Source organism: Poecilia reticulata, chromosome 2 (assembly GCF_904066995.2).
Source record: "Poecilia reticulata chromosome 2, P_reticulata-male-v2, whole genome shotgun sequence".
NCBI lineage: Eukaryota > Metazoa > Chordata > Actinopteri > Cyprinodontiformes > Poeciliidae > Poecilia > Poecilia reticulata.
In genome coordinates, this window is record NC_088831.1 from 20,686,386 (window position 1) to 20,698,866 (window position 12,481).

Consider the following 12,481-nt stretch of genomic DNA (forward strand, 5'->3'; position numbering starts at 1 on the left):
TTCCATGTTACAACCACAGACATTGATTTTTTTATTTTTATTTTAAGGTTTTATTGGCTCTAGTGGCCTTTATTCAATAGTTAATTGACAGGAAAGTGGGTAAGGAGAGAAGGGGGAAGACATGCAGCAAAGGTCACCAAAGCCGGGAATTGAACCTGCGACAACTGCGTCGAGGACTATGGCCTCCATATGTGGGTTGTGCTTAACCCCTGCGCCACCACAGCACACCCAGACATTGATGTTTTTTACGTGACAGACTAAAATAAAGTAGCACATGATTCAGAAGTGGAAGACGGTACGTGGTTTTCCACATTTTATGTATTCAGTTCCTTGAATCGACATTGTGTGCAGTCGCAGTCACTTTACCGGACTATACGCAAAAACCCTGGAATATCTATGTGTGATAGGTGTACTACATTGAAAAAACACAAAATCTTACCAAGTATTATTGGTCTAGTTTTTACTGAAAATATCCTAGTATTTTTCAGTCATTTTCGGCAACATAGAGAAGCTCATTTTAAGTCAAGAATTCCTTAATATTGATTAAAAAAAGTTCCAAATTATTTCACTTAAAACATGGGCAAAATGTCCTGTTAGAGCTGAAATAGTCTGCCAGTGGAATTAGCATTTTTCACCAATGTTAAGGAATTATTGACTGGAAACAAGCTCCTTAATCTTAATGAGAAGTAACTTGTAAGTCAGTTTTGTCTTATTTCAAGTGGACTGAGATGTTTGCACTAGAAACTAGACCAAAAATACTTGGTGAGATTTAGTGTTTTTGCAGCATTCAAACTGGACAGAGAGGATCCACGGATGGTGATTTTTAAAGGATTTCTACAGATTCTAAGTTGAACTTATAGGCTTTTGTAACACGTCTGTCATTGCATTGGTTGGCATGTTTAGGCTGATTGTCTCCGTCCCCGTCTCTAGCTTTCCTGCTTAAGAAAATAGCACGATGCTCACGGTGCGTGATGGTTAGTTATTGACATACATTTTCTTTTTAAATTACGTATGTATGCAGACAACATCTAGTCCCTCAAAAGAGCAGCACACAACCAAACCATTCCTTCTTCCCTAATTTCAGTCCGATTTTCTGCCTCATTCAGCATTAACGTTAATCCATCAACTTTGGCTCTCTCCGCCCTAAGCCCCTTATTAAAAGCACTCTGGACTCATTTCAGTTTGGGGGTTTAGAAATGTTTCTTAGCAGCAGTGAATGAAAACAAATAATCTAAAAAAAAGAAAAGAAAATACAATAATAAAATAAGAAAATTCTGGTGTATGCGTTGAAAACCAGTCCGTCTGTCGTTGTGCGGTTCCCCCTCAGCGACACACGCAGACCCAGCCTAATGTGAGCGGTCACTTCAGAGGAAACTGACCTCAGTGATCACTCGTTTCTTACATAATAACATCACTTGTGTGGTTATTTTTATGCCTTGACCTGCGTTGAACTAGGATTTACAGTGTAAATTACATTCAGGCTTTTAATATCATTGTATTTTTTGGTTTAGTATTGGTGTCAATCAGCCATTGGCTCATTAATTTCACTCTTTTTTTTCGAGTTGGGGAAGGAATACATTTTTTTTTCTTCCCCTCAGCTGGCAAAATATTTGCCAGCTCAGCTTCTTGCAAGGTTGAGGCGCAGATGATCTAAATATTCCTTTTATTTTCACTCTGAGGACACGGATGCAGCGAGCTCCTTTCCCCAGAGGACCCAAATGTTTTCTGTCACATTTATCTTTTTGGTCTGGAAACCGGAGGTTTTCTCTTGAACAGCTGTGTTCCTCATTGTTCCTCTCATAGACGCGTTTAGGTTGAGGAGGATAGCGTCAAAGACGGTTCTTGCTTCTTCAAGTTATTAAGATTCAGCCTCAATGTAACGATTTTTTTCACGTTTAAAACGAATTTACATTTTAATGCGTTAACAGATACGGAGACTTTCATATCCTTCCTGCAAAACTGTTTGAATCGACAGCCTCCAAAACAAGACGCCATTACGACCTTTAACCTCTGACGAATAGCTTGTGTTTTTGAAAGTGAGTCATCAGTAACACCTTAGTCAATTTGCAGATATCAGATCTCGATAAATTTATTGAAAAGTAAATAAATACTTATGGATTCGGGAAGCTAACCAGCGGCTTCCAAGATGGCCGCTTTGACAAAATGTCGTGTCAAATTCGCATTATAAGATCATGTTACACCTCTGTTGCTCATATGAGCATCACAGAAATAAGAGTAGCGCTACTTCAGCATATTTTTACTCAAGTAAAAGTATAAAAGGGTGACTCAAAAGTAAGAAAATACTTGGTTGAAAAGGCTACCCAGGTACTGAGTGACTGACCAAAACAACCATTTGATATTTAAAACTTGAGTCTGTAGACAGAAATATAAAGTCATGTGGAAACCTTGGTATTTTAAAGACCAAAATGGAAATAATTCAAATAAATAATAATAATTATGCGACAAAAGTAACGTTCTTCCATATGTAAAACTTTAGCAAACGCTGCAGGTGTGTGTGTGAACTTTTGGTTAAAACAAGCTTGCTCTTCATTCATGAAGTTACTCACAGTGGGTAGAGAATCCAGAAGCTTCACTCAAGTGAGAGTAGTGGTTCTTCATAATAAAGTTACTCAAGTAAAAGTAGAAAGTACAACGTAGCAAAAATATTCCTAAAAGTCTCCCCCAGCCCTCCTAAAAAAGTCTCTCAGTAACTGAGTAAATGCAGCTAGCCACTACCCAACTCTGAACCTGCATGGGTCACCATTTATTTATTTATTTTAATACAAGTTCTAAAAACAATGTGTGTATGAGGCAAAGTGCGTGTGTGCCGATAAAGGTTTTGAATCTCTGTGCCGCCCTAAGGTCGATTCTCTCAAAGTGATGACTTGTAAAATCCGACACAATTAAATTTTAACGATGCCTGCTGGGAAACCTGGAGACCGCACGCCTCCAATTGTCCACCCAGTGTTTGGGCTTGCAGCTGTGTCCAACCTTGCTCCGTCACCAATCAGAGGAACATGGAGGGCGTTCGGCTGCCTTTCCTGCCAGCAGTCCTCTACGTACAGCTGGAACATTTTGGTACGACACCTGAAACAAGTAGAGCAAAACAGTTTTCTACTGCTAGGTAGAAAACTTAGCAGTTTTAGCATAAATAAATAAATAAATAGCATAAATAAAATAACAGGTTTTGCATATGACTTGTAAGCTATTGTCCAGTTATGTGTTTGTTTTTCATTGTGTTTGTATGTGTTTGTTTTTCATTCAAAATAGAAAATTTGCCTGAGTCATGAAGTATGTATGGGCTTCTACTGAAGAAAGTAAAAAAAAAAAGAAAGAAAAATTAAATTATTTGGTTTGGACATCACAATATATATACTGGTCATGCTGGTCAGCTAACACTAGTAAAAATAATGCACATGTGATCTTTGATAGATTTTAACTAATGATTTGGAAAACCATGATGAATGCTGAAGTAGTCATCTTAAGATTTTTAACAGATATGAATCTGTTTATAATTAACTTTTTTGGCAGTAGTAGCCGTTGTTACCAACGTTTACCCGCCAAAACTTAAAATCTGGAACCATTTTTCTTGGTTGTTTGGTGTCTGATAATTAAAATCACCCCAAATGTTTATTTACTATTTATTTGTCAGGCTGTTTGGGTCAGAGACAGAAGCAGACGGGTAGTGGTCATCTGATTCTGTAGTGGAGAGAATATCCTGACTGTTGTACACCGCCATCTTCTGGCAGCTGAATGTAATTACAGTACCATAGTTTTTTTTTTTTTTTTTATTTTTTTATTGGACACGAGTCCACTAAACATAAAATGTCAGAAACATAAAAAACAACCAAAACATTCATCCATCTGTTGTCTAAACCCCCTTGTCCTTGCAGCATCGAGAGGGATTTGGTGCCTATAAAATTAATTTAAAATTATGTTTACCCTAAACTTATCTTAATGCAAACATGTATGTAATTTTTTTCATGTGACGTGATAAAGTGGTTCTGGTTTCATGCTTTCAAGTAGGTCAAACAGGGGTCCGTTTTCGACTCCTTTTCGTGAGACACTATTGGTTTAATTCTAAAATAAGAAATATGTTTTAAGTTATTTAGTAATTTTTTTATATACACAAACGTTCTTCTTAATTATAAAACCTCACAAATTTATTGAAGCCGCCACCATTTTCTCAAATTCTCACTGAATTAGATATCAGTGAGATCTACGTACTATGTCTTTTTCCGGTTTATTGGAGTTATGGAGAGACATGCAGTATGCATAGGGGGCGAACATAGGGAAATAAACACATTTAGTAAAAGAAGAAGAAAGCACTTCCGTTTTAGCCGGAAGAGGCGCCAAAATCGAAAAGTTGTTTTCTAGCAGCGAGAGAGCTGGTAAACAAACGAGTCGTCTACACTTTCGGATTTTTCACGTTTTGCTTTAATCCCTTTTAGTAGCTTTGGACTCCTATTCCAAAATGGAGTCTACCCGAGACTTTTTCTCCAAGCTAAGGAAGTTGGCGGTGACTTTAGAGGCAGAAACCGAGAGACTACAGCAAGCTTTTGAGGGCCGAAGAAACGAGGATGGTGACAGCGGTGAGAGAGGGAGCAACATACTTTGCTTGAACATGTTTACTCCTAAACATGTTCTGTTGTTTATCGTTATGTACAAATGTGTTAATACTGGTTTGTTTCGTTTTAGACACTGCCGTCCGAGCGATGCGAGCATATCATGAAGTGAACAGCGACGTCAGCAGTCTCAAGGTACACCTGGAGCATGATACACCTGCCCGAGTCTAGCCTTTAACCAACAGATTTACAACACTAGCTCAGCTTCCTACGCCACTAACTTTTGTTTCAGTGACGTGCGGTGAGGTTCATTGCTGGTGAGGCATTGACTTATGACTCCATGCGTGTTATTGGACCTACGGAAATTTCGCGCATGCATACAACGCTGGGGGGCAAAAAGACTAATCTTTTACATGTCATCCATAGCTGCGTTAAAAATGTAGGTATGAATTTCGTGCTTTGATCCACAGCAAAGTGATCTGTATTCGCCAAGCTACGCAGACTCGTTGCCATAGCAACTGACAACAATGCCACTTCATGTTTTAGGATTTAACACCAAAAAACATTCAAGAATTTTGCACACATAACATTTAGTTTGTTGTTGTAGTACGTTTTAGGCTTAATGTTTTATTAATAAATAATTGCTGCGGTAGATTACCTACCGCTTCTACTGTAATTAATTATTTAAACATTAACTGTAGCCCACAAAACGCACATTTAATAAAAAAAACAAAACCTTTACGTATCAATGAAATCCATGCACCGCTAATCTAATTCTGCACAAAAATATCCGTTCATCCAAAGCCAAGTCTATCCTCGGCGTGTCTTTTCTACTCCATTTAAATATCGTCAAACTGTCTCGAAGCAAAACGTTCAGCTCCCGTGTTGGTCTTCCTTTAGTTATCATCTCCTGCTTCAATTGAAAATCCACTTTAGAAAACTGTTTAAGTGTAGAAATGTAGTCTTTCATGTTGACGTCGGAAGAGAGAAGAAAACAAATGTATCACTGTACTTTACTTATTTACTCTCTTTATTCCTGACAAGCAATCATATAAGTCTGTATTTACTTGGAGTGCAAACATCTTGTAAATTGTTTCAGTTGCCACGGTGTAGGTGCCTGAACTGTTATCGTCCTTTGTTTGAAATTATAATATACAAAAATAACAGAAAAATTACCATTACGGTACTTTTTTTTTCTTAAGTTAGGAAAATCTTCTAAAAAATCCTATCAGCATATCGGCCAAGCAATGAAAACCCCCCACAAATCTCTTATGTTGGGTAAAATTGACATTTAACAGATCAAGAGTTATTTTAAAGTGTAATTCTTGACAGTCTTAATATTTGACATAACAGAACTTTATGAAGTCGAATGAATAAAATGTTTCAATGTTAACTGCCGACATTTAAAAGTTAGTTTGTTATGGTGAATATTACTTTTTTTTCTTTTTATCTGTATATTTTTAAACATTTATTTGTTAATATACTCCTTACATTGTATCAGCATTTTACCAATTTCCTTACACATCAAGCTATCTTTATAAACTTGTTGAATTATAATAGTTGTGTATTTTTATGTCCTCTTAACCCTAAGAATTTGGGATTGTGTTTTTTTTTTTCATTCATAATTCTCTCTTTTTAACCATATTGCTTTTGCATAGAATATATTTAGATGAATGCAGGAGATGGTCATCAGCCTGGATGGAGGATTACATCTATGAAAATCAGTGGGTCTTCTGGTCTGTGCTTGTTTAGACGCAGCTGCAAGCAGAGTTGGCTGAGCAAAAACAACGAGAGGAGGAGGTTAGCAGCTTCATTAAGGCCTGTAGAGTGATGGAGCAGAGGGTCTCTAAAGACATCCACACAATCAGGACACACCTGGAAAAATATGGTTACCAAGCTCCATCTGACGCAAAAACTCCAAACAGTAAGCATTGATTCATATCTCATTCCTTCATTGTGTCTTTGAAATGTTTCAAATCTGGAGAAACACCTGTAAGATTCTTTTGACTTGAATTGACACACCCCCCCATCCATCAGACCCAAACGATCAAGAAGCAGAAGAGGATGAAACCAGCTTGGCGACCGAAGAAGACGAAGGCCAGGAGGAGGATGAGGGGACGAACCCCACACCGCCTCCAAAAGCGTCCGATCCCCTCGCCGACTTGTTGCGAACCCCTAAGCTCTCCGATTTCGGTCTCTCTGAGTTACAGATGAAGAGAGCTCTGGGTGGAGCAGAGTGTTGCGCCGAAGTTCCTCCCATGCCGGAGTTGAACCTCCCGCAGCCCTCGCTCCGTACGCCCGCGCCACCGCCTCTGGCCATGACTCCTAAGTGCGCGCTGCGGATGGACGACGATGACCTGCAGACGCCCCAGATGCGTGATTTTGGCATCTCAGAGGACACGATGTGTCTGAACAATGACTTCACCATGGCTCTGTTCAGGAAGAAGGATCTAAAGCCTGACAAGTAAAGTCAACTGAATAATGCTAGAAATATCTTCTGATGATGATTGATGAGGAGCAGGGTGTCTGCGCACTCTTAAAGGGGCAGTATTATAGTGCCATTTTATAACACAATCAAGTAACTACGTTACCTTCAGTTATTATAAAAAAGCTGTATATCTCAAACATGACTTAAAAGAATTTTATCTTCATAATTTGATGCCTTAAAATTGGGCCTCTGTCTCTTTAAAAGCTCCTGCTCTTTCTGAAAGAACGTGATCACAACATGGCTCCTCTTTTAACTCTTTAATAACGTTTTTACCAGCGTTGCTCTGAGAAGTGGCTCCTATTATGAGTTCAGCAGTTTCACCAGGTGTTTACTAACTGCTAATGGCTAGTCTGATGTGATAATCTTGCCCCTTTTTACATTTTGCAAAATTGACTTTTTTGAGCTTTACATCATGTTATAAAGTTATCCCCTCATCAAAAACATACCTGGAACATTGCCTTGATTCTGTCATGCATGTTTGAGAAATCCTTTCATCTCCCATGGCAACCATTCAGCTGTGCAAAACACCCAGGTGGACCTAGCCCCGCCTTTGAGAACGAAGCTCCTCCTCAGAGCTGCAGATACCCGCCTTCCGCCTCACAGAGCATGTTGACATTTTGAATGAAATTCTTTGCACTGATTTGTCTTGGTCTACCACGTGAAATTACTATTAAGTATATAGTTTTAAATGCAGGAGTGATATTTTCAAAGTCACTGTATTAGTTTCGGAGCTACATGTGTGTTTTTCCTCTACAGACCTTCACCAGATATCCCATCAATTAACGAGGTGATGGAGAGTTTGCAGACCAAAGGTATGAAAGTTTCCTCTGTGCTCCACTGCTGGTGTTATTCTCTGCTATGTGTTTCTGATTAACGAAACCCTGCAGCGCTCTTGTTACATTTTAGGCAATTAAACTGTTTACTTTCTTATTTAAAAATGAATAAAATTATGTTTACTTGTATCTTCTAAAAATCTTTCTAATATTGTATGAAAAAGGCCTAAATAAAAAAGTTAAATAAAAATTTGTGGAATGTGGCAATTGTTTTATTTTTTTATCCGATTAATTGTCAGAATGATTGATAGGATGAATTACTCAAATTAATCAATATTTTCAGCCCTACTTATGATGTTATCTATTTTGTGTTCAGTTGACAATTTAGAGTCTCCGGAGCCGCCTGTAATTTGCACCCCAGGTTTCAAGATAAAAAAGCCAAACGGTCACCTGCCATCGCAAGAAACAGGAGACCCACAGTCCCCCTGTCGCCGTGGAAACTCGCCAGCGACCCCCGAGGTGCCTGCTTTTGAAACTCCACACGTGAACCGCCTGGTCAGCTGCAAGAAGGTACAAGAACATTTCTTGCTTCGGGAGCGTTCTCTTACCTCCACTCTGTTTTTGATTGTATGGGTTTTTTTTTTTTTTTTGTTGTAATGTTTCCAGACAGCAGAGCCCGAGCCAATCAGCTTGCAGGGTGACGGGGATCGTAACATCTTCAAGCTTCAAACGTCTCCCTGTAATGAAGCGAGCGACTCCAAGCCCACCTGGGAGTACAATGTGCCAGAAGTGAACTTCTTTGGCGTGGAGGAAAAGGAGATTCCAGAGATGCCCAACTTGGAGTCTTTTTTGGGGAATTCCCTTCAGACCGTAAGACCTGAATAATAATGTTTTCTCAGTAGGTTATCAAAAAAGTGTCACTGCGGTCAGAGCAGCAAGTCGTTTTGTTGCTTTTCTATACTTTGATAGAGGATTATCTCTAGGTAGGTCGTGCCTTAATATTTGATTTTTATTTATTTGTTTTTAGTTGATGGAATGAACATTACTTCATTACATCTGTTTAGTACTTGGGCTCATCCTGAAGGCAATATATTTTATTTGAGGATATCAGAGGATGGTTTTGTGAATACAAATTCACATTATGCTTTTTATTTGTAGGAGGCAAATAATACACCATTTTTCTTCTATTTTCTCAATATGTGCTACTTTGTGTTGTGACTTTGCGCCATCGGTCTTGCACAAAAACGACCTGTGGCTGCCTTCATGTTGGAAAGCTAGCTGAACAGAACTCTATAATCCCGTATTATATCACTCTACATGCAAAAAAAGAAAGAAGAATTATAAATTGTATTCAAGCTTCACCAACAGAACGACTTGTACAGAAATGAACTCGTCTGGTTTAATTTGCCGGTGCCGACCTGCAGAAGAAGGGCCGGATGCCGAATGCTGGGGAGCATGAGAAAGTGGGCGAGGACACCGGCGTGAACAGACTGGACCTGGACGGACCCACCCAGGAGTTCAGCTTTGGAACGCCTCGCGTCAGGATGAGCTACCAGGAGCCCAGCACCCCCGAGATGCCAGACCTCAGCTCGGTTACACAAGATATATGTAAAGTAGGAGTCGTTTTGTTTTCTGCTAAGATTGACAAGTTATTCTGTTTTTCTTTTGTTTGTTTGTTTGTTTTTTCTTCTAGTAAATTTATTGGACAATAAATTGAGTCTTTCTAACCTACTTTTGTTTCATTTTGCAGCTTGTATCGCAGGTTCAAACAAAGAAATCAGCTTCTGCACCTACTGCCTCATCTGTCAGCTCAAAGAAACACAGGTGCTGCTTAAGAGTTTTTTTTATTATTTTTTTTTGTCAAACAGGTTCTGTTGAAGTGATTACAGTGAATTCATGACTTTAGCGAAGGAACGCGGGTTGCTTTGTCATTTGGGTGATGAGATCATCATTTGAAAATCTGAGTTTGGATTTGCTGCGGTTTTCTGTCTCATTGCGTTTTGTATCTGAAATATCTAGGTGCAGCAATAAAAAAAACTGCATGACAGATGAACTCCAAGTCACTTGAAGTTGTTTAGTTTATGAATTAAAAAGTATGTAATAATCAATTTTTATCTTTTTTTTTTACACAGATGTGAATTCAATTTAAAAATTTATTTTTTAACCCTAAGGGACAAATAAATGCTGTTATAACTCATAACATCAAAGTATCTTGAAATACTTTAGAGGTTAATGGTTATTGACAGGAAAGATTTCTGCTAGCAGTCAGTGTAGCTTCAAATCTGAAGAGGCTTCTGACTGAAGAAGATGGATGTCGTGAGCTCTGCTAATCCACCTCATTTGCTTTTTCTTCTTTAAATCTGTCTGACAGGTTTTAAAACAAATTAACATTTTAAATTAGGTTGCTTTTATTTAAATATATCCATTGTTAAATTTGCGTTATTGTTAGTTTATTCAACACACATTAAATTCTTCTCTTTCCAACATTATACTCTTGGTATCGAGCATATTGTAATGCTGCTAATTATCTAGCTACAATTTTATTCAGGTGCTAAATATAATTTAATATAAATATAGGTGCAAATATCACCTGAAACTCTTAGAAAAATATAGGAATCGCATTCCTTGAGTGTCTTCTTTCTTTCTCTAGAATATAGTATTGTATGTTTTATTTCATTGTGACAGCGTTGGCAGATGTTTTTCTTTTTCAGTTACTAATTTCTGATGATTTCTTTATTTCTTTCCTCCAGTGCTCCTCCTGCAAAGGGTCTTTCTTTGGTTTCACAGAGCGAGTTTCAGTCTTTGCCCTCCTACCTGAGGCTGATGACTCTCAGCAATCTTAACCAGGCTGTCCAAAACATCAACAGATTTACGGCACACCACGGTGAGCAGGAAAGAAAACGTATCCTTGCAGAACGCATGTCCACGCGTTGCGTTTTAATTCGGAAATGAAACAAACTTAGAAGTCAAAATGGCTGCATAGTTGTCAGCCAGTGAAACCTAAAAACTCCACGGATACAGATGCTAACAGCTTTTTGTATTAGCTGCAAGCTATAGTTTTAGGAAAGCGAAATAAGGCGTCCTTTTCAGCGCTCTTTTCTTTGGCGCCCTCTGCAGGAGAAACGAAGGAATTCACGATGGACGATCTGAGGAGGATCATCAGTGTGGGAACCAAGGCTCCTGTGTACGTCCTGTGTCTGACGGAGCTCCAGAGGCTGAAGCAGGTGGACGGGGTTCTGGAAGCCGCCGTGTACAAACTGATTACGGGCAACTAAAAACGGCGAGGCGCTGGTCAGCTGATGGTGTAGACCTTACTGAGGGATATAACAACTCCTGTTCTCTACAATGTAGAAGTGGAGTCCCAAACAGCTGAAATGGCAAGTTTAGTAGCTTTTTGCACATCTTTTTTTTTTGTAAATAGATGTATTCATGATGAAAATGCTTCAGTTGGATGATTAAATGTTTAATAAATATAGGCTGCTTATTGTAAAGTCACCTGTATGAGCTCCTCAGACTGATAATAGAAATATGTAAATACGGATTATTACGAATAATGGTTTAAAAATGGCAAACATAAACTTAAAATCTATATTTTATTGTTTATTTTTTTATTATTTTAATTAGTGGTGGTGAATATACAACTTTTGTTTTGTAAGTTTTTAAAACTTTAGCTTTCATCCCTCACTGTGAACAAAGTAAATTAGATTCTTCAGATTTATTACTCTGATTCAGAGAAGAAGACTTAAAAAGCCAACACTTTTTAAATGTTGGGGATTTTTAAAGATTTTACATCATATTTTCATAGCCAAGTTGATTACAAAAATAAAATCTTGGTTTTGCTTGGGATGTGGTAAGGTTGATAAATTGGGCATATTTGATGGCCTTCCTGCCGGTATGTTATATAATCTCCAGGGATGAAAGGCTTCTGGTGTAAGGAGATTAAAAAAAAAGTGCAGCAAACAAATAATTAGATGATCCAGATGACCATGCATCGGTATCTCTTCCAAAGTATTCATACATAAATTATTAAATTATTCAGTTTGTAAAAGTTAAATGTATTTCGTCAGCATTTTAAGCCTGCTATAAAAGAGCAGCTACAAAAGAGAGATTTTATTAATTTGTGCTAAATTAAAAGTTTTATTTTGAAAGCTGTGTGAATTAAGATAAACTGTAATACTATTTTTAGATTTTTGTACATGTATTTTAATGTTGGAGGGAAAAGCTAAATTTTTTTGAAAAAGGCCAACTTTCATAAAATTGGAAGATGGAAGAAAGATGGATAGCCCACTTAAATTATAATGTACATAGTTTGAATCTATAAAACATAAATAAATTACCTTTAAAAGCCCTTCTGTTTTAGATATACTATGCAGATATTGCATAAAAACCTGCAAGTGAACTACAAAAATATCCTTCAGAAAACTAATCTAGTCGTGATAGTTCTAGATATAGAGTTCGGGAAATACAAACTCTTCAGATCGTATTTGCATAACTATATTTTCCCAAAACAACATAAAATAGATGAGTTTATTTTATATTTTTGCTTGTATATTTTTTTTGCTAAAAACGTAATAAACCAGAATGTAAATAGTGTGTTTGATCACCAAACTAAAAAAGTTCCACTATTAAAAATTAACATGTAAAATCTCTCAAGA

General features: G+C 37.7%; 1 protein-coding gene across 2 annotated transcripts; it reads left to right on the forward strand.

Moving 5' to 3' along the window:
• Positions 1-4,278: 4,278 nt before the first annotated feature.
• ska3 (spindle and kinetochore associated complex subunit 3) lies at positions 4,279-11,321 on the forward strand. Of its 2 annotated transcripts, XM_008431531.3 has the most exons (11): positions 4,279-4,592; positions 4,699-4,760; positions 6,318-6,489; positions 6,603-7,029; positions 7,810-7,865; positions 8,203-8,396; positions 8,493-8,696; positions 9,251-9,439; positions 9,577-9,650; positions 10,577-10,710; positions 10,944-11,321. In XM_008431531.3, exons 1-11 carry the CDS (start codon positions 4,475-4,477, stop codon positions 11,099-11,101), a joined length of 1,788 nt encoding a protein of 595 aa, XP_008429753.1. In that variant the 5' UTR covers positions 4,279-4,474; the 3' UTR covers positions 11,102-11,321. The 2 variants fall into 2 exon arrangements, with proteins under 2 accessions (XP_008429753.1, XP_081456249.1); XM_081600123.1 differs by lacking the exons at positions 4,279-4,592; positions 4,699-4,760 and adding an exon at positions 4,808-5,004.
• Positions 11,322-12,481: the final 1,160 nt, after the last annotated feature.